The sequence below is a fragment of the Symphalangus syndactylus genome, chromosome 11 (genome assembly GCF_028878055.3).
Source record: "Symphalangus syndactylus isolate Jambi chromosome 11, NHGRI_mSymSyn1-v2.1_pri, whole genome shotgun sequence".
Lineage (NCBI taxonomy): Eukaryota > Metazoa > Chordata > Mammalia > Primates > Hylobatidae > Symphalangus > Symphalangus syndactylus.
Window position 1 is genome coordinate 36,862,855 of NC_072433.2, and position 22,338 is coordinate 36,885,192.

At 48.2% G+C, this 22,338-nt stretch overlaps 1 protein-coding gene across 4 annotated transcripts in view; it reads right to left on the reverse strand.

Moving 5' to 3' along the window:
- Positions 1-19,090: 19,090 nt before the first annotated feature.
- SLC12A3 (solute carrier family 12 member 3) overlaps positions 19,091-22,338 on the reverse strand; it is a 48,212-nt gene continuing 44,964 nt past the window's right edge. For all 4 annotated transcript variants that reach the window (XM_055233131.2, XM_055233129.2, XM_055233130.2 and 1 more), the window contains exon 26: positions 19,091-19,529. In XM_055233131.2, coding sequence (XP_055089106.1) covers positions 19,388-19,529 — 142 coding nt within the window. In that variant the 3' untranslated portion in view covers positions 19,091-19,387. The remainder of the gene's footprint in view (positions 19,530-22,338) is intronic.

Sequence of the window (22,338 nt, forward strand, 5' to 3'; positions counted from 1 at the left end):
CCCACGTGGAAACCTACGGGGAAGCCCGTCCTACAGGGGAAGCCTACCCACTCGAACCCTCAAAGAACGGCTGGGCAACCCCGTGTGCAAGACCACCTAGGAGAACTCCACGTGCTCCTAAGAAGGACAACGAAGGAGCGAGGCCAGATCTTCCTGGCTGGGAGGATGGAGGCATCCAGGCAGCTGTTGCCAGTTTCCCTGGGCCTCAGACTTGAACGTTTGGGACATCACCCTAATGATGATTGACAAGTCAGCCACAGTCCTGCGCACACTGGAGTCCCCCTCAAAAGGCATCACTTTATAAGATACACATGCACCCGTTAAATGGGGGCTGAGATGAGGAGGGCGGGGTTCTCCGATTCCTGAAGTGGGACCATAAAGGCCTCTTTATTGTAAGCGTTCCCCCTTCCTCCTCCTCTGTAGGAAAAAAAAAAAAAAAAAGGCTTGAAAACAAAACTGACATTGCCCCGGCCCCCTCCTTGTTCCTACCCTGTAGGGACATCTGTTTTTTCAGGTGTTGTCAGGAGCTTGTCAAGGGCAGGAAGGTAACAGGAGGAGCCTGGTCTGGTTAGTGGGTATATTCATCTGCTGCAGCTGCCATAACAAAGTGCCACAAACTGGATGACTTAAGACAGGGTCCCCAACCCCCCTGGGCCACGGACCACTATGAGTCCCTGGCCTATTAGGAACCAGGCGGCACCGCAGGAGGTTAGCCACCAGCGAAGCTTCATCTGTATTTACAGCTGCTCCCTATCGCTGCATTACCACCTGAGTTCAGCCTCTCGTTAGATCAGGGGGCATTAGATTCTCATAGGAGTCGAACCCTATTGTGAACTGTGCACGCGAGGGAACTAGGCTGTGCTCCTTACGAGAATCAAATGCCTGATGATGGGAGGTGGAGCTGAGTTGGTGATCCTAGTGCTGGGAGTGGCTGCAAATACGGATTAACGTTAGCAGAGAGGTTTCACTGCACAGAGGCCACCATAAATCAATTGCTTGCAGACTCATATCAAAACACTATCAGTGAGTGGCAAGTGACAAGCTGCATCTGGTGGCAGGCTTTACAATGGCAAGTGTATGTACTTCAGTTGTACAGCTGCATCTGGTGGCCTTAAAAGTATGTTTGAGGCCGGGCGAGGTGGCTCACGCCTGTAATCCCAACATTTTGGGAGGCCGAGGCGGGCAGATCACGAGGTCAGGAGTTCCAGACCAGTATGACCAACATGGTGAAACCCCATCTCTCCTAAAAAATACAAAAAATTAGCCGGGCATGGTGGCACGTGCCTGTAATCCCAGCTACTCAGGAGGCTGAGGCAGGAAAGTTGCTTGAACCCGGGAGGTGGAGGTTGCAGTGAGCCAAGATTGTGCCATCGCACTCCAGCCTGGGCAACAGAGCGAGACTCCGTCTCAAAAAAAAAAAACACACACACACACAACAACAACAAAAAACAGTATGTTTGAGACAACTTCAAATTTCCACATGTTCTGGATTAAAGTCTAGGCTTTAATCCTGAGATGGCCACAAAAGCACTGAAAACCCTGCTTTCATTTCCAACATCTTTTTTTTTTTTTTTTTTTTGAGACAGTGTCTCACTCTGTCGCCCAGGCTGAAGTGCAGATTGTGCCAATCTCGGCTCACTGCAACCTCCGCCTCTCTGGCTTAAGCCATTCTTGTGCCTCATGCCTCTGCCTCCCGAGTAGCTATGATTACAAGAGTGCACCACCACACTTGGCTATATATATAGTTTTTATTATTTTTAGTAGAGACAGATGGGGTTTTGCTATATTGGCCAGGCTGGTCTTGAACTCCTTGCCTCAAGTGATCCACCTGCCTTGGCCTCCAAAAGTGCTGGGAGTACGGACGTGAGCCTCCACGCCTGGCCTATTGCAACATCCTATCTCTGTGAAGCAGGGTTTTCTGCAGTGACAGCAACCAAAATGGGTAGACTTGACATAAGCAACATACTTCAGGTGTCACTGTCTCCTATCACCCACAGATGAGACCGTCTAGTTGTAGGAAAACAAGCTCAGAGCTCCCACTGATTCTACACCATGGTGAGTAGTATAATTATTTCATTATATATTACAATGTAATAATAATAAAAATAAAGTGCACAATAAATGTAATGTGCTCGAATCATCCTGAAACAATGCCCCCCCGCCCCACCTCACCTCTGGCCTGTGGAAAAACTGTCTTCCACAAAACTGGTCCCTAGTGTCAAAAATGTTGGGAACTCCTGGCTTAAGAAACAGAAATGTATCGTCTTGGTTCTGGAAACTGGATGTCTGAGATCAAGGTGTCGGCAGGGTTGGTTCCTTCTGAGGCCTCGGGGGAGAATCTTCTAGGCCCCTCTCCTATCCTGGTGGTTTGCTGGCACTTTTTTTTTTTTTTTTTGAGATGGAGTCTCGTTCTGTCGCCCAGGCTGGAGTGCAGTGGCATGATCTCGGCTCACTGCAAGCTCTGCCTCCCGGGTTCACACCATTCTCCTGCCTCAGCCTCCCAAGTAGCTGGGACTACAGGCGCCCGCCACCACACCTGGCTAATTTTTTTAGTAGGGACGGGGTTTCACCATTTGCCAGAATGGTCTCAATCTCCTGACCTTGTGATCCGCCCGCCTCGGGCTCCCAGCATGCTGGGATTACAGGCGTGAACCACCGTGCCTGACCGATTTTTTTTTTTTTTTTTTGAGACAGAGTCTCGCTCTGTTGCACAGGCTGGAGTGCAGTGGCACAATCCTGGCTCACTGCAACCTCCACCTCCCAGGTTCAAGCAATTCTCCTGCCTCAGCCTCCCGAGTAGCTGGGACTATCAGCGCCCACCACCACGCTTGGCTAATTTTTGTATTTTTAGTAGAGGTGGGGTTTCACCACATTGACCAGGCTGGTCTCAAACTCCTGACTTCATGATCTGCCCACCTCGGCCTCCCAAAGTGCTGGGATTACAGGCGTGAGCCACCGCCCCCGGCCTGCTGGCACTCTTTGACGCTCCTTGGCATATAGAAGCATCACCCCAACCTGTCTTCACCTTCTCATGGGTTCTCCTTTTGTAGGTCTCTTCACATCATCTTCCCTGTGTGCATGTCTGGCTCTGTGTCCACATTTCTTTTTTCCATAAGAGTACCAGTCATCGTGGATTGGGACCCACACTAATAACCTCATCTTAACTCCATCATCTGCGAAGGCCCTATTTCCCAATGCTGCCACATTCACAGGTATTGGTGGTTAGGGCTTCAGCATCTCTTTGGAGGACTCAATTCAGCCCACAATAGTCAATCTTAATATACACACAATACAGGGTGATTTCTTTCTCAGCTGTCTTTATATTAAGATGAGAGGTTCTGCAAGTGGTTTTGGTCGGCTGAGAAGGCTGTGACCTTTTTTTGTTTTTTGAGATGGAGTCTTGCTCTGTTGCCCAGGCTGGAGTGCAGTGGCATGATCTCAGCTCACTGCAAACTCCACCTCCCAGGTTCAAGCAGTTCTCCTGCCTCAGCCTCCCAAGTAGCTGGGATTACAGGTGCCCATCACCATGCCAGCCTAGTTTTTGTATTTTTAGTAGAGACAGGGTTTCACCATGTTGGCCAGGCTGGTCTCGAACTCCTGGCTTCAAATGATCCCCTGCCTCGGCCTCCCAAAGTGCTGGGATTACAGGTGCGAGCCACCACCTGGCCTAACCCTTTTTTCATCAAAGCTGGCTTCATGGGTGTGGGACCCATGTAGTGGATGGGGCCCCACGCTTGATTTAATGCTCTGCTATTATCTTTAAATTCTTAATAAATTTTAAACAGAAGCCCTGCATTTTCATTTTGCACTGGGCCCCACAAATTCTGTAGCTTTTCACACATCAGGATGGGAGATGATAACTGATTATGATCTGGTAGTCTTGCAACTAGGGAGAAGCTAACCAGTGGAGCAAGCCCAGGGAAAACCAACATAGGCCTTAAAGGAGGCAGTGAGGCAGGAGGTGACAGCTGCATTGAGAAATCAAATATGCCAGTAGTGTGGTTTCCCCTCACCTGCAGTGACAAGCCTCAGGGCCCCTTAAGACGTTAAGATATCCCTTTCCACTCAGAAGAAAGAAAGTTTAGGAGTGTGATTTTGCATTTTCTTCCCCTAGGGAAAAGGCAATCCAATTTCTGTGATTCTCTCTTGAGTTATCTCCCAGTGAGATAGCTCCTTTTAAAGAAATTTGGGGACAGGAGTGGTGGCTCATGCCTATAATCCCAGCACTTTGGGAGACCAAGGCAAGCAGATAACTTCAGTCCAGGAGTTCGAGACCAGCCTGGCCAACATAGTGAAACATCATCTCTACTAAAAATAGAAAAAAAATAGTCAGGCATGGTGGCGGGCACCTGCAATCCCAGCTACACGGGTGGTTGAGGCAGGAGAATCGCTTGAACCTGGGAGGCGGTGGTTGCAGTGAGCTGAGATCATGCCACTGAACTCCAGTCTAGGAGACAGAGCGAGACTCAGTCTCAAATTAAAAAAAAAAAAAAAGAAAAGAGAAATTCGGTGATTCTGCTTATAGCACATTTAGGAAAATGTTAAATTCAGGTCAACAAATGTGCCAGGAATAGAAAGATAAACACAGCATGACCCTATTCTCAATGACTTTACAAGTATAATGAGGATGCTAACAAAAACACAGAAATAAAAGTGTATCCCAAAGTCGAATACATTTCTGAAGGACTTACGATTACATTGAGAAAAGAAGAGAGGGAGTCAGAGAAAACTTGATGGAAGAAGTAGAATTTGAGCTGAATTCTGAAGGATGGGTGAGATTTGAATAAAAGTAATAATGGCAGCAATTATTGACTGAACACCATGGAGTGCCAGTGACTTTATATGCAGAATTTGTATGGGCAGGTAGAGCTCAGTGGTTAAACTCATGGGGCCAGAGCCCAACTGCTTGTTTTCAAACCCAGCTTTTGCCACTTACTATGTGACCTTAAGCAAGTTACTTAACCTCTCTACCTAATTTTCCTCATCTGTAAAATAGGAAAATTAGGAATAATAATAACAGTATCTTCTGTTTCATAGGGTTTTTGTGAGGCTTAAATAGTACAAAGTTGTTAAAGTTCTTGGGACAAACCCAGACATTTACCATGTGCTCAATAAATGTTAGCCATTAATATTTAGAGGACTGGACCGAGTCCAGTACAGTGGTTCCCAAATCTGACTGCAACAAAATCACTCCAGGAACATTTTTTTTTTGAGATGGAGTTTTGCTCTTGTCACCCAGGCTGGAGTTCAGTGGCGTGATCTTGGCTCACTGCAACCTCCGCCTCCTGGGTTCCAGCGATTCTCCTGCCTCGGCCTCCCAAGTAGCTGGGATTACGCCTGCCACCATGCCCAGCTAATTTTTTTTGTATTTTTAATAGAGACGGGGGTTTCTCCATGTTGGTCAGGCTGGTCTCGAACTCCTGACATCAGGTGATCTGCCTGCCTCGGCCTCCCAAACTGCTGGGATTACAGGCGTGAGCCACTGCGCCTGGCCAGGGTATACTTTTAAATAAGAATAATGACCACATCATTATCATTAAGATAATGATAATATCAGATGATAGTGATGGGTAGGACTGGAAAAAAGTCTTGGGGCCAGCTCAGAAAAGACTTTGAGTGGTCACCCTTGGGAGTTTGGGCCTTATTTTGTGGACAATGGGAGGTTTTTGAGCAGTAGAAGGGACAGATCAGAATCAGTATGGATCCACATCATTATGGAGGGGGAGAGACTCAAGGCCAGGAGACTGATCAGTTCATTCAAGAGGAAATGTGGGCCAGGATTAGTGGCTCACGCCTGTAATCCCAGCACTTTGGGAGGCCAAGGCAGGCAGATCACCTGAGGTCAGGAGTTTTGAGACCAGCCTGGCCAACATGTCGAAACTCTGTCTCTACTAAAAATACGAAAATTAGCCGGGCTTGGTGGTGGGCGCCTGTAATCCCAGCTACTTGGGAGGCTGAGACAGGAGAATTGCTTGAACCCCAGGAGGCGGAGGTTGCAGTGGGCCAAGATCACACCACTACACTCTAGACTGGGCAACAGAGCAAGACTCCATCTCAAAAAATATATATATATAGGCCGGGCGTGGTGACTCATGCTTGTAATCCCAGCACTTTGGGAGGCCAAGGCGGGTGGATCATGAGGTCATGAGATCGAGACCAGCCTGACCAACATTGTGAAACTCCGTCTCTGCTAAAAATACAAAAATTAGCTGGGCATGGTGGCACGCGCCTGTAATCCTAGCTACTCAGGAGGCTGAGTCAGGAGAATTGCTTGAACCCCAGAAGCGGAGGTTGCAGTGAGCTAAGATTGTGCGACTGAACTCCAGCCTGGTGACGGAGCAAGACTCCGTCTCAAAAAAAAAAAAAAAAAAAAAATAGAAAAAAGAAATAAAGTGGGAAAGAAAGCATGTAAGGGAATGCAAGTTAGTAAGCTGAAGGGAAATCCACAGTGTTCAATGGGATTTCTGGAAATCTGGAAATGAAAGGAACATGGAAACTCTTTAGCTTGACTGTGGTAGTGCTGCAGTGTTGCGGTCTCTCTGCCGTGATCTAATTCACGTTTGCATTCTGAGATGGGGACAGGAATGGAAGAATCAAGGCCTATCTTATTTTACAATCAGGCTCTGAAGGTAGAGAAGGGGCCTTTGCAAAACCCGAGTCAGCAAGAGATCATTGCCAGTACTCATGTTTTATTTGAAGTAGTCTGGTGTCTTAGGCCCTGCTGAACTTATGTACTTTGTTTTTTGAACTCTTGGTTGTTTTTTTGTTGTTGTTGTTGTTTTTGAAGTAATTTAAACTCCAACCAGAATCTGTGCTTTTTATGGTCATTCTGAAGTCCTAATTTGACCACCCACATGAGCCATCTTCTTTAGCCCAAGAAATGGGTGTCCTATTCCATACTCATGAAACCCTTCCCACAGCAACTCTCCTGCCCTTGCTAAGCCAGAAGCAGCTTTCCTTCTGTACAAGAAGTAGCCCCCCAAGGCAAATCCTCACTTAACATTGTGGCCCATGATGGGGAAGTGTTTTTGTTTGAAGGAAGGAGGAATCTCAGACTGTGGTTATCAACTTTTCAGGACTTGGGGCACCCACTTCCATTATTCCACTGTGCGACCTGATTCTTTTTTTTTTTTTTTTTTTTTTTGAGATGGAGTCTTGCTCTGTCACCAGGCTAGAGTGCAATGGCATGATCTTGGCTCACTGCAACCTCTGCCACCTGGGTTCAAACAATTCTCCTGCCTCAGCCTCCTGAGTAGCTGGGACTACAGGCGTGTGCCACCACGCCCAGCTAGTTTTTGTATTTTTAGTAAAGACAGAGTTTCACCATGTTGGCCAGGATGGTCTCGATCTCTTGACCTTGTGATCCACCCGCCTCAGCCTCCCAAAGTGCTGGGATTACAGGCGTGGGCCACTGCACCCGGCCGCTACCTGATTCTTAAAGGAGTTTGTTATACACAGTTTTTAAATGGAAGAAAATGAAAACTGAGCTAGTTTTTGAGAACCTCAAAGTGTCTCTTGAATAGGAGACACCAGAGGGTAAGACCATTCGAGACTGACAACGGGGGCCAAGCTATGGCAGCAGAACAATGTGTCTGATACTTAAACTCAGCCCTTAGAAAGTTTTACAGTGTACCCAGAGTTGCTAGATAAGTCAATATAGAATTACCAGATGACCCAACAATTCCTCTCCTAGATATCTATCTACCCAAAAGAATTGAAAGCACTTTTCACAAAAATTTGTCCATGATATTCATAGCAGCATTATTTTTAATAGCACAAAAGGTGGAAACCACCCGAAGGTCCACCAACTGAGTGAATAAGCAAAATACGGTATATCCACGCAATGCAATATTATTCAGCTTTAAACAGGAATGAAGTGCTGATGCATGCTACAACATGGATGAGCCTTGAAAACACAATGCTAAGTGAAAAAGCCAGACACCAAAGGCCACATAAGGCCACATATTGTATCTACTTATATGAAATATCTGGAACAGGCAAATCCATAGAGACAGAAAGCAGATGAATGCTTGCCAGGGGTTAGTGGGGATTTACTGCTTAGTGGGTCCAGAATTTCCTTTTGGGGCGATGAGAATGTTTTGGAATGAGATGGTGATGGTTGCACAACACTGTAAATGTACTAAATACCACTGAATTACACTTTAAGATAGTTAAGGCCGGGCACAGTGGCTCACACCTGTAATCTCAGCACTTTGGGAGGCCGAGGTGGGCGGATCACCTGAGGTCAGGAGTTGGAGACCAGCTTGGCCAACATGGCGAAACCTCGTCTCTACAGAAAAAAAAAAAAAAATACAAAAATTAGCTGGGCCTGGTGGCGTGTGCCTGTAATCCCATCTACTTGGGAGGCTGAGGCACAAGAATCGCTTGAACCTGGGAAGTGGAGGTTGCAGTGAGCTGAGATCTCACCACTGCACTCCAGCCTGGGTGACAGAGTGAGACTTTGTCTCAAAAAAAATAAAATAGTTAAAATGGTGAATTTTGCATTATGTCTTTTACCACAATTTTTTAAAGACCTTGGCCTGGCACAGTGGCTCATGCCTATAATCCCAGCACTTTGGGAGGCTGAAGCTGGAGGATCGCTCGAGGCCAGGAGTTCAAGACCAGGGTGTGAGACCCCGCCTCTCTCTCTGTCTTTTTTTAATAAAATAAGAAAAGAAGAAAGAAAGAAAGAGAAGGAAAGAAAGGAAGGAAGGAAGGAAAGAAAGAAAGGAAGAAAGAAGGAAAGAAAGAGAAAGAAAGAAAGAAAGAGAAAGAAAGAAGGAAAGAACGAGAAAGAAAGAGAAAGAAAGAAAGAAAGAAAGAAAGAGAAAGAAAGAAAGAAGGAAAGAAAGAAAGAAGGAAAGAAAGAAAGAAGGAAAGAAAGAAAGAAGGAAAGAAAGAAAGAGAAGGAAAGAAAGAAAGGAAAGAAAGAAAAGAGAAAGAAAGAAAGGAAAGAAAGAAAGTACTGGGATTACAGGCATGAGCCACCGCACCCGGCCACCTGGGTATTAAGTCCAGCATCCATTAGCTATTCTTCCCAATGCTCTCCCTCCCCTCACCCCCCTCCCACACTGACAGGCCCCAGTGCGTGTTGTTCCCTCCCACGTGTCCATGCGCTCTCATCATTCAGCTCCCTTTTCTGATCTGAAGGTTTACCTGTCTGCAGGTACAGGTAGTGACCTCCAGGGATTTCTCTCAAGATCTCATTCAGCACCTTTGACAACTGGCTCACAAACTTCCCCTCCACCCCTTGCCCATTTTAACAACTCCAGTGTCCAGCTCACACTCTCCGGATATTTAGCTCACTTCCCTTTATCTTGTCTCCACTTTGCTCTACCACCCATTGGTATGATCCATTCATTCGTCGTTCACTCATTCATTCTGCAAACATTTATTGAGTGTCTACTCTGCTAAGCCCTGTGATGCACCCTAGGGTAGGTGGAAAGAAAGGAAAGAAAGAAAGGAAAGAAAGAAGGAAAGAAAGAGAAAGAAAGAAAGAAAGGAAAGAAAGAAAGAAGGAAAGAAAGAAAGAAAGAAGGAAAGAAAGAAAGGAAAGAAAGAAAGAAGGAAGGAAGGAAAGAAGGAAGAAAGAAAGAAAGAAAGAAAGAAAGAAAGAAAGAAGAAAGAAAGAAAGAAAGAAAGAAAGAAAGAAAGAAAGAAAGAAAGAAAGAAAGAAAGAAGGAAGGAAGGAAAGAAAGAAAAAGACCAACCCTGCTTGGGCTTCCCTGTTCTGAGTGCTACTCCCCAGCCTTTCTTCCAAGAGTGGGAGGAAGGCAAATAAAATCACCTCCACCACACATAGGAAACTTTCACTGATTACTCTAACAAAGGACTTAGATCCTGGAGAGGACGGGTAGATGGGAGGCATCTACCTGATTTGGTTGTCTCTCCAACAGTAAATACTTGCCTTTGCCCTAGAGCATGCCAGGTTTATGGCTCTCCCTGGCTGACCAGGTTTGGACCCAGGACAAACAAGAGTCAGGTGGAGCCCGCCCTCCAGGCTAGCATCTAGGGCAAGGGTCATGGCTGAACTTGGAGGCCCCAGGTAACCTCTAAAGCCCACATTCTTTTTCCCCCATCACAGCTTCCTTCTAAATATTCTGATTGCTGTCCAGCATTTTACTTTAAACAGAAAAGAAAAAAAACATGTATCTTAAATGTCATGTACCTTTTCATTTTTTTTTTCTTTTCTTTTCTTTTTTTTGAGATGGAGCTTCACTCTTGCTGCCCAGGCTGGAATGCAATGGCACAATCTTGGCTCACTGCAATCTCCGCCTCCCAGGTTCAGGTGATTCTCCTGCCTCAGCCTCCCGAGTAGATGGGATTACAGGCACCTGCCATCATGTCCAGCTAATTTTTGTATTTTTAGTAGAGACGGGGTTTCACCATGTTGGCCAGGCTAGTCTTGAACTCCTGACCTCGGGTGATCCACCAGCCTTGGCCTCCCAAAGTGCTGGGATTACAGGCATCAGCCACTGTGCCCAGCCTCATGTACCTTTTCTTGTACACAGAATATTCTGTACCCTAAGTAGGATTTTGATCCTGTGTTAGTTTCTTTCTTTCTTCACCCAGCAAAACTCCCACCTTCCCCAAGCTGACTTCAGACTAGACCCAGCACTTCAGCAAAGATGCGTAAGACACCAGAAATAGCCTAGGCAACATTTTTGTTCAAGTGGTGGGACTTTTTGATCTCCTCCATGAATTTATTTCTGCTTGCTCAGCCGTTACATTAAGTCCTGGACTTATCCTCCTGTCTTTATTAGCCCATTGCAAACACCTGCACGTATTCCGCCAACTCTTATCTCTGACGTGGCCCAGTTGGCCTTTCCTGCCCTAGGCCCATATCCATCACTGAGATCTCAGGAATTAACCCCTGGGTGTAGTTCTTTGTGTACAGGCTCCAGTCCCCTCCCCAATACGTGCCTTGCCCTAGTACCCCTGACATTAACCAACCCTGTCTTTTTCCAGGAAAGGACCCTGAATATCACACCCCTGAAGGAGGTTCTTCCCTCCCAGCCCACGTCCTATGTGTGCTTATAAGAGCATACCTGCATCTAATTTGGCGCATATCTTAGCAGCCTTTTCTTTTTTTTTTATTTCAACTTTTAAGTTCTGGGGTACACGAACAGGTTATGCAGGTTTGTTACGTAGGTAAATGTGTGCCATGGTCGTTTGCTGCAGAGATTATCCCATCACCTGGGTATTTCTTTTTCTTTTTTCTTTTTTTTTTTTTTTGTTGTTTTTGTTTGTTTGTTTGTTTGTTTGTTTGAGATAGGGTCTCACTCTGTCACCAAGGCTGGACTGCAGTGGTGCAATCTCGGTTCACTGCAGCCTCTGCCTTCTGGATTCAAGAGATTCACCTCCCCCAGCCTCCCGAGTAGCTGGGATTACAGGCGCCCACCACCATGCCTGGCTAATTTTTGTATTTTTGGTAGAGATGGGGTTTCACCATGTTGGCCAGGCTGGTCTCAAACTCCTGACCTCAAGCAATCTGCCTGCCTCGGCCTCCCAAAGTACTGGGATTACAGGCATGAGCCACCGCACCCGGCCACCTGGGTATTAAGTCCAGCATCCATTAGCTATTCTTCCCAATGCTCTCCCTCCCCTCACCCCCCTCCCACACTGACAGGCCCCAGTGCGTGTTGTTCCCTCCCACGTGTCCATGCGCTCTCATCATTCAGCTCCCTTTTCTGATCTGAAGGTTTACCTGTCTGCAGGTACAGGTAGTGACCTCCAGGGATTTCTCTCAAGATCTCATTCAGCACCTTTGACAACTGGCTCACAAACTTCCCCTCCACCCCTTGCCCATTTTAACAACTCCAGTGTCCAGCTCACACTCTCCGGATATTTAGCTCACTTCCCTTTATCTTGTCTCCACTTTGCTCTACCACCCATTGGTATGATCCATTCATTCGTCGTTCACTCATTCATTCTGCAAACATTTATTGAGTGTCTACTCTGCTAAGCCCTGTGATGCACCCTAGGGTAAGAGATGAATCAGATATGTTCACCCTCAAAGCTGACATGCAGTCATTCAGCTGCTTCAGCAGTTAAGATACTGAAATACCCCTGTGCCTGTTGGGTCCATAGCCCCTGCCCCGAGTGCCCTTCAGCTGCCCTGGGCCCTCCTCTGGTCTCCCTCCCATCCAGCAACTAAAAGGTACATCTCAAATCCCACCTTTGTAGACCTCATAGGCAAATGGTGGACACCTTAGAGTCTGGTGTTCCTCCAGAATGTCAAGCTGTGAAGTGCACACGTACTGATCACAAACTTTGTTCTTCTCCATCTCCCCATCTCCCACATCGACTGCATATTCTTCTCTGTTGTTGTTGTTGTTTGTTTGTTTTAGAGACAGGGTCTCACTCTGTTGCCCAGGCTGGAGTTCAGTGGCACCATCTCAGCTCACTGCAGCCTTAACCTCCTGGGTTCAAGCCATCTTCCTGCCTCAGCCCCCAAGTAGCTGGGACTACAGGTGCATGCCATCATGCCTGGCTAATTTTTGCATTTTTAGTAGAGATGGGGTTTTACCATGTTGCCTAGGCTGGTCTAGAACTCCTGACCTCAAGTGATCCACCTACCTTTGCCTCCCAAAGGGCAGAGATTATAGTTGTGAGCTACCGTACCTGGCCCACTGCATGTTTTTGTTGTTGTTTTGCGTTTTTTTGAGACAGAGTCTCACTCTATTGCCCAGGCTAGAGTGCAGTGGCACGATCTTGGCTGACTGCAACCTCTGCCTCCCAGATTCAAGCGATTCTCCTGCCTCAGCCTCCTGAGTAGCTGGAACAACAGGTGGCCACCACCATGCCTGGCTAATTTTTTTTTTTTTTTTTCCATAGAGACAGGGTTTCATCATGTTGGCCAGGTTGGTCTCAAACTCCTGGCCTTAAGTGATCTGCCTGCCTTGGCCTCGCAAAGTGCTGGGATTACAAGCATGAGGCACCACGCCCAGCCTGCATGTTCTTTTTGTCTTCATGTTACTAGCATTTCAAGTCTTGTCAAGTCTTGCAGCTCACTTCTGGTCTCCCCATCCAACTGGGAGCTCACAGTCATCATTCTTGAATCCCTCCCTCGTGCCTTCTCCTTCCCTGTTTGCTTGGCCAGCCCCATTGTTGGGAAACATGTCACCTGTAATTTCCATGTTTGCTTTCTGACCTGGTGCTCAGGGGCCCTGCCAGGGCAGATCACAAGGGCAAGGGTCCTGAGAGTTTTGCACCCCAGGTCTACCAGACTTCAGCTACATCTTTCCTGCTGTGTGGCAAAAATGTCCCCACGTTTTGTTGATTCATCATTGCTACCTTTTCTGCAGTTATTCTTTTCCTTGCATCTTCAATCTCTTCCGTCTGACCTATCAATTCACTCAGGTCTCTATTATTCACCCTCACTCTGTAACAGAGACATTTATTGTTCAATGAATATTCATATCTTCCCCCAAATTTCCCAGCACCCTTGCAGTTAGGTGGAGCCATCTGCCTATTTGGCTTTGGCTAATGGGCTTTGAGTGGAAATAAATAACGTGCCTTCTGGGTGGAAGCATTTAAAAGCCAGTGCATGACCCTCCAGCTCTCTTTTGCCTTCTTCAGTGAGCTGGAAGCTACTGGTCAAGGTGGTGGCTTCCCAAGACAGGAGTAATTTTGATCGTTGAGTCCCCATGTGGAGAAGAGGAACCCCGAAGAGCTGCCTGACTGTGGTAGGAATATTTGTAACAGAAACAGAACTTTGTCATGTAAGCCCCTGACATCGAGAGGCCAATTTGTTACTGCAGCATAGCCTAGCATTACCCTAATACACGCCCTACGATAACAACAGTCAAAGCACCTTTCCTTGAGTCTGTTATTCCCTCAGGTTTCCACTGTATTTCCATCAATCTCTCCATTGCTGGCTTGCTCAAGTATGAAATCTCTAAGCAGGGCTGCTGTTTTCTTTTCCTGTCCACAAATTCATTCCTCAATCCCTGGCCCCTGACCTGCCGCTTTACCGAATTATTTGCTGCAAGGCTCCCAATGATGCCTCAACCCCAAATTCAACAGCACCTTCAGCGGCTCCAGCCGCTTTGCAGACAGCTACTACGTGGTCGACTCTGAGCTTCTTTGATCCCCTTCTCGGGTGCCTCCTCGGTGATCTGAGTTTTCCTCCTGTCCTTCCAATGCTGTTTTCAAGTCTGCCTCATCACTGACCCTTCTTCATTCTGCCTCCTAAATATAGCCCTTCCCAAGGTCTAGCCCTGTTCTTTCTTTGTACTTTCTCTCTTGATCTCACCCAAGCTATGACTTCCATGTCCCTGACCATGAGCATGACTCCCAGATCTATTTATGGTCACTGCTCTCAAAGAGCTGCAGGCTAACAGGGGAGCACCTTGAGCTCTTCCCAGGCTCCAAGACCACACTTAAAGTACCAAACCCAAATCAATTTGCTTTCTCTTTCCCTTCAGCATTAAGCCTGTTACTCTGCCCTTCATATGACAGGACTGCTACTTCTCCTCCTCCTCCTTCTTTTTTTTTTTTTTTTTTTTGAGATAGAGTCTTTCTCTGTCACCCAGGTTGGAGAGCAGTGGCACAATCACAGCACTGCAGCCTCAACCTCCCAGGCTCAAGTGATCCTCCCACCCCAGCCTCTGGAGTAGCTGAAGCCACAGGTGTGCACCACCACATCCAGCTAATTTTTTTTTTTTTTTTGGGCGGATCACGAGGTCAGGAGATCGAGACCACGGTGAAACCCCGTCGCAACTAAAAAATACAAAAAATTAGCCAGGCGTGGTGGCAGGCACCTGTAGTCCCAGCTACTCGGAGAGGCTGAGGCAGGAGAATGGCGTGAACCCGAGAGGCGGAGCTTGCAGTGAGCCGAGATTGCGCCACTGCACTCCAGCCTGGGCGACAGAGCAAGACTCCGTCTCCAAAAAAAAAAAAAAAAAAGAAAAAGAAAGGGTTTCATCATGTTGCCCAGGCTGGTCTCAAACTTGTAGGCTCAGGTGATCGCCCTGCCTTGGCCTCCCAAAGTGTTGGGATTACAGGCATGAGCCACCGCGCCCGGCCGAGTCTTATTTTCCTATGCACACTTCCCTCACACTCCAGGAAAACTGGCTTGTTTCTTGTTCTCCAGACATGCCCGGGGCAATCCTTACTCTGTCTTTTGCTCAAGCTACCCCTGCTGCCCAGAAATCCTTCTTCCCACCCCAGATCTCATTTCTCTCTTTCTATTGAATCCCACCAATCTCTGGAACCTATTAGGCCAAATAATGATCTAGAGAAACTTGAAATCCTTGGATCCAAAGGCTCACACCACAGGGGAGTAGGAAGTGGTGGGCTGGGAAGGGCAGTGGGTTGGGGGTGTCCAAGGAATGTGTACCCCTTTTGTACACCATGTTCCCTATAGACTTTCCTAATCCCCTTGACCTTATGTGTTTGCTCCCTCCTTTGCAAATGTAGAATGTTTTATTTGTAACTTTTATGAGTTAGAATAAAACCACTTGTCCTTTCTTGCCGCTGTCCTTCATCTATCAGACATTTTGCTCTCTGGCCTCTCAGCCAGGTGGTTCTTCTGAGAGTATTTATAGAAACCGTATTTGTGATGGCTCCCTTTTAGGAAGTGGGTGCATATGTTATATTTTTGCTTTCGGTCACAGGATGAAACCTCACTTCAAGTGGGAAATTACCAATGAAGCCAGTGGCTGGGCTTTCCTGCGCCCCATTTCTGTGAACATTCTTGGAGTTGGCAGCATTTTTTCCCTGATATCCTGAGCTGTACACAGCTATGAACCAAACCTGGCTGCTTTGCATGTGCCTGAAGGCCTCCCAGCCAGGCGGTTCTTCTGGAACATTCTAGCTGGTCTCATCCCTGTGAACCCCTCCTCCCCCTCACCACTCTAGACAGTCCAGACAGGGGTCTAGAAGGGAATTCAGTCCACACGGGGACTCTCTATGTGCTAAGGAGGCCCACAGCTTTCTGCCTGGGTAAGCAGAGCCCAGAGAGCCCATTGGGTGAAAAATAGGTGGTACTGCAATTACTTCAAAGCCATAGCAAGTCTGGGCAGGCACTGAGGGAGGATACTAAATCTGGAGGCTGAAATGCTGAGGGCAAAACTGGGAGCTAACTGGGCAGTGGATCCCAGGGGAGAGGAGGGAGGAGCCCCTGCTGGGGTGGCTGCTGGGGCTGAGGCTGGCCCTGGCCCTGATGGTTCCCACCTCTGCCAGCACAGAGGAAGGGAAGGCTTCATGGATAGTACTTCCTACTGCACAAACTCCTAAATGGGAAGCATTTTGTCATCCAAAGGCAGGGACAGAGAGGCAATGTGGCCCTATATCTGTTATGCTAATAGGCCAAATAATGATCTAGAGAAACTCGAAATCCTTGGATCCAAAGGCTCACACCACAGGGGAGTAGGAAGTGGTGGGCTGGGAAGGGCAGTGGGTTGGGGGTGACCAAGGGATGTGTACCCCTTCCCCTTAACCCCCACCTCCTGATGCAGCCACAATTTTTGTCAACCACTCCTGGGCCAAACCACAGTCACTGTCAGGTCAGCTGGCTGCGGACACCTGTTCTGGTCCAATTCTTCCATTTCATAGACTGGCGGCCTCCCAGAGACGTGAAGGGGCATATCTGAGGTCACACAGCCAGTTTTGGGGAGACATTGAAACTCAAATCCCAGTCACCTGGTGGCCTTGCCATGGCTCCTTCCGCTCAACCCGTTACCTCTCTGTGTCAGGCAAGATGGGAAATGCTGGGAGACTTTGATAAAGGCTGAGAAAAATGGTTCCCCGTGAGTCTGCAAATGCATGGAAGAGTATCAAAGGGAAAATAAATGGCTCCTATAAATATTTATGTTGAAATCTGGCACTGTGACCTGCAGAACCAGTAGGGGCTCCGAGAAGAGTTCAACCCAGGGTTGGAAAAACAATAGTTTTTTCAAAACACTCAGCAGAGTTGAAAAACAGTGTGTTCCAAAACAAATAAGTTCCGTTGACTGAGTGACCATAGTTTTTACTCATTTCATTGTTTATGGCCTCGCTGTTAAAGCTTTTTTTTTTTTTACAAAGCTATTATTATTGTTAAAAACATACTATTTCTGACATCGTGAAAAAATTTTTTGACACCCAAACCCAAAACATTCTGTTTTTTGGACCAAGGACTCTTTGAGGTTTGAGGAACCAGAAAATTGTTTTCCATGTGGCTCTAGAAAGGCCAGTATTCCCTGATGGATGCTTCCCCTTATTTGGAGTTAAGAATTGTCCCAGGGTCCAGCTCAATGGCTGGGAGGCAGGCCCATCCTCCAGGGCCCTCAGGAGCAGGAGAGCTGTTCCTAGTCAGCTTGGCCAGGCCCTAGTCCCTCGCAGCAAGCCCTGAGGCAGTCAGACGGTGGGGCTTTAGAACAGCCGGGGAGACCCAAGCCTTCTGGGCTTTGCAGTGGGATGACCTGAGAAATGCTAACATCCTTTGGGTTGTAACTCCAGAAAGGAGACTTCAGATCTCCTTCTAAATTCTAGAAGTCTTTAGTCTCCTTCTGAAGTCTAAAGTGTAGGCACTGTGGCAGTCTTGGAGGAGGCTGACGAAACCCAAAGATATCTGTTCCTTCAGCCACCCCAGTGCCATCGGAAGAAGGCACAGGCAGTTGTACCACCAAACAACTCACCTTTACGCTTCTTGGTTATGTCTAGAGCTGCAAATACCCTCTCACTTTGCCTCACCCACTGGCATTCGATGGCAGTGCTCTTGCACCCTAGCTTTGGGGACTCAAACACTGGGGATGTTCAACGTGAATGCCTTCCATGAGCCAGGTATAGGTCCTTTCTCCATCTCCCTCGTCCTAGCTTCTTTCCCACCTCCAGCCCCACTCTTAACAGCCCCTCCCTGCCAGGCCCCTCTGCCGCCTGCTCTTTCCATCTCTTGCAGGTGGCTCCTCCTCCCCTCTCCTTTCACCTGGTCTTGGGCTGGGCTTGTATCTGCTCCTGCCTATCTGTTCCTTGCCAACCTTGCCATCTCTACACCCCTCTCCACATCCTCATTCCTGACATCCTTGTCCTCTGTTCTTAACCATGCCTGAAATCTTACCCTTGCCACTAGACTCATTCAATCTTGCCCCTTCTTTAAAACTCTTTTTTGACTCTCCTGCCATCAATACCCCTCCTCATGTGTTCTGTCAATCTGCTTTTCTTCCGCGTGAGATGAGCTGGGAAAATGGCAATGACACCCAGCCGTGGCCTTTCCCCAGCTCAGCCGGACTCCCTGTGTGTGGACAAATGCAAGGCACAACAGAAAGGTGGCCATGCCTTTCAAATGTGTGGGTCCCCACCCATGAGTGGATCCCAAAGTCATTGTACTGGATTGCAACCAACAGTGAAAAATAAATAGAACAGAACATGCTGGATGGAGGACGTCCCCCAGGGAAGTGTAAGTATTGTTTTGTGACATTTTTGTTTTGGTCATTTCCATGTGTGTGCGCTGCAAGTCTCAGTGTGAAATACATTTCTTACTGTGTGTTGCAACCAAAAAAGTTTGAAAAGTCCCTCGTCCAAAGAACCAGTGAAGACATCAAAGACCCATTATTGAAAGTGATGGGAGTGAGAAGTGGTTCAAGAAATTTGCCTGGGCTGGGCGCAGTGGCTCAGGCCTGTAACCCCAGCACTTTGGGAGACCGAGGCGGGCAGATCACCTGAGGTCAGGAGTTCGAGAACAGCCTGGTCAACATGGTGAAACCCTGTCTCTACTAAAAATACAAAATTTAGCTGGGCCTGATGGCAGGCGCCTGTAATCCCAGCTACTCGGGAGGCTGAGGCAGAAGAAATGCTTGAACCCCGCAGGCGGAGGTTGCAGTGACCTGAGATCGCACCATTACACCCTAGCCGGGCAACAAGAGAAAAAAACTCCACCTCAAAAAAAAATATATATATATATATTTGCCTGGCTGTGGAGGCTCAGAGAGAGACCTGCATTCTTTAGAGAGCCTGTAGGTCCTACAGGTGGGGCTGCCATTCTCCTATTGGAGGAAGTGGGGCATGGTTTAGGAACTTTCACCCAGGAAGGTCTGTAGAAACTGTCAAGATTCACGCCCAGCATTCGGACTGCAATTTGCATACAAATCAAAGACTGAACTCTTAATTAATGGTCATCAAAATCAAAAGAAATCCTTTAAAAGGAATAGGATCCTTTAGAGAGTTTTCCTTGCAGCTCCATCTGCTATTTCTCTAGCCCATAAAAACAAGGCCCAAAGAATGTGTCCCATGGAAGTGGAGTCCAGCCAGATTTGGAAATCTACCATCTTTTTCAGTGAGATCATCAGATGCTGCCACTTAAAGTGCAAAAGAACATGAGTCTCATCCCTGTGGACTAGAGGCAGTCGAGTTCCAACTCATCCCACACACTCAGAGCCGTGGACTGGGATGGCAAAGCCTGGAGTTACTGGCAGTAAAAGGTGAGCACGTTTTCCTGGTTTCCTCGGATCAGGATGACTGGAGGTCTGAGATCCTGGGACAGGGTCTCCAGCCAGGCCATGTACAGCGAGCTGGGGCACTTCCCCTTCCTCCCTATGGGCAAAGTGCTGCAAGGCATGAAAAAGCGGCAGAAGAGAGATTACCACGGGGCCTCTCCACATGCCCAGCTCCCGGTTTGTTTTCAGAACAGCGAGTCTGTTTACTGTCCCTCAGAGCTCCTTCCACCTACCCTAAGAATGACCTCCCCACTTTCCGCACAAACATGACCCAGAATGGACCTTCTGCCGTGAAGCGTTTCTAAACAAAGCCATGGCCCACAAGCCCTGTGGGATCCAGTCCTTGCCAAGCCCACGATCTTACCTCCTCCCACCCTCGCCTTGCTCACCCCCGATGCCCTGTGGCTTTCTTTCCATTCCTAAAAAAATGCCAAGCTCGCTCCTGCCTCCAAACTTTGCACTTGACATTCTCCCCACCCACCGGGAAAGGAGCGGCTCCAGCTCTGCACCTGGTCACTTCCTTTGAGTCAGGCAAGTGCACCCACCTCCTTCCCTGATCACTCCTCCAGGGCAGGCCGCCCACGCCTCTTCCTCACATCACCCCACTTTACTGCCTTCAGAGCCCTCCACAGTCCCAACAGCATCTTCTGATTTATGTGCTTGTCTCCCCACATTAGAATGTTCGCTCACAAGCAGGCCAGATCTGTCTTGTTCACCCCCCTTTTCCCAGTACCTAGAACACAGTCTGATACAGTCGGGCTCAGTATATATTTGTTAAGTGGGCGACTCTTCCCTGTCGGGCCACCCGCTTCATGCCAGGCTTGCCTCTCCAGCCCTGTGCCGGCCTGTGGCCACAGCAACTTGATATGTTCCTGTTCATTCATTGTCCAGCTCAGCGTCTTTGTCCTGCCTCCTGCCCTGTGTAGGAGGCCCTGGGAGCAAGACTCCACCGCTGCCTGTGGAGAGGCCCCTTGTCTTAACTGTGCAATGCTGCATGAATAAAAAGATGCCCTGGGAATGCTGTTCAGCCATGTCTTCCAACTATTTCAGGAAGTGACTTTTCTACTATCTGGAGAATTCCAAAAATGCACTGGGATGGCCACAGCTGCCCAGCTTTGGGCTCCAGGAGGGTCTCTGGGCTCCAGCAGTGTCTCACAGGTCCAGCTGGTGCCACGTGAAGTTGGGGCACCAGCACCTTCCGTGGGACTCACTTGAATGTCTGTTTTCCCCAAGTATATCCCCCTGGGGAACGGGCAGGGCCCGCAGCACCGCGCTCCTTCACAGCTGGGAGAACCGGGGCGGGAGGAGGATGCTGGAGCGCTGAGGTCAGAGCCAGGCTCTGGCGTCTGAGTCGTGGCTTTGCCACTTCCTCAGCCAGGTGACCTTTGCAGAGTTTCTCTTCCCTAAAGCAAGAACACAAAAACCTCCCTCGCAGGATGTTTGTGATGCTAAAGCTGGCAAAGCACACGCAGACGCAGCACAATGCCTGGCACACAGTGAGCGCTCTGTAAGGTCAGCAGCTGTCATCATCACTTAGTACTGACCAGCACCAGACAGCTAAGCCAGCAGCGGCAAAGCTGGAATTCGAACCGAGGTCTTGGCATCTTCCCTCCGCAGCAGCCTCTGTTCACAGCAACTCCAACCTCCTCTGACAAGGGTAACTGGGATCCTAAACAGCTATGTCACACTTGAAGTTCCATCCACAAAGCTTCACCTGGGACAAGCCCTACCCTCCTTTAAAAAGCAATGTCCCGGGCCGGGCGTGGTCATGCCTGTAATCCTAGCACTTTGGGAGGCCAAGGTGGGCAGATCACTTGAGCCCAGGAGTTTGAGACCAGCCTGGGCAACGTGGTGAGACCCTGTCTTTACAAAAAATACAAAAATTAGCTGGCATGATGGCACACGCCTGTGGTCCCAGCTCCTCAGGATGCTGAGGTGGGAGGATCATTCGAGCCTGGGAGGTCGAGGCTGCAGTGAGCGTGATTGCGCCACTGCACTGCAGCCTGGACAACAGAGTGAGACTCTGTCGCAAAAGAAACAAACAAACAAAAAAAAGGTCTCAAAAATTAGGGAAGGTGGGTTGGACCAAGGCCATTTCATTAAGCTACAGTCATCTGAGTTCAAATATTTAGTGACTTTCCAGGAGAAAGGGACATAGGAGTACTGAGACCAAACTCTCTTGACTGAGCAGTTATGCAAGAGGTGGACAACACCATCCAGGAAATAGTACATGATTTCAGTGACTGAATTCAGAAACTTCAAAGGCCACGAGAGAAATGGTGCCTGCACCATGGGGGTGGGGAACGTCCATCACCCCTGCAGCAGACTTTCAAGCTTCAGCATGGAGTTCCCTCCCCCAGCAGAGCCTGTCCACCTGTCCGAGGGACAGCTGTCTTTAAAATCACCCCCACTCCCACACCAATCAATGACGTGCTCTATTCCTGCTCACAGGATGTGCATGCCTTGAGCTACTCATCTTCAGAAATAAAGCTGTTCCAGAACAAAGGAACATTTTTTCAGAATTACATCTCTTAGCCACAAAGAAAGGCGACTTCAGATCTAAGCTAGATGTGAAAGACAGCCCTGCATCAGAACCACAGTCACAGGCTCCAGATGCAATTCCCACTTCCTGTATGCAAGACCCTGGCCAAGCTGCTTAACTCCTCTGAAGCTGCTTCTTCATCTCTAAAGTGGGAGTGAGGGGGTGATTATAATAGTTTTGAGGCCAGGCACAGTGGCTCATGCCTGTAATCCCAGCACTTTGGGAGGCCAAGGCAGGTGGATTGCTTGAGCTCAGGAGGTGGAGACCAGCCTGGGCCAACATGGTAAAACCCTGTCTCCATAAAAAAATACAAAAAACTAGCCAGGCCTGGTGGCATGTGCCTGTAGTCCCAGCTACTCGGGAGGCTGAGGTAGGAGG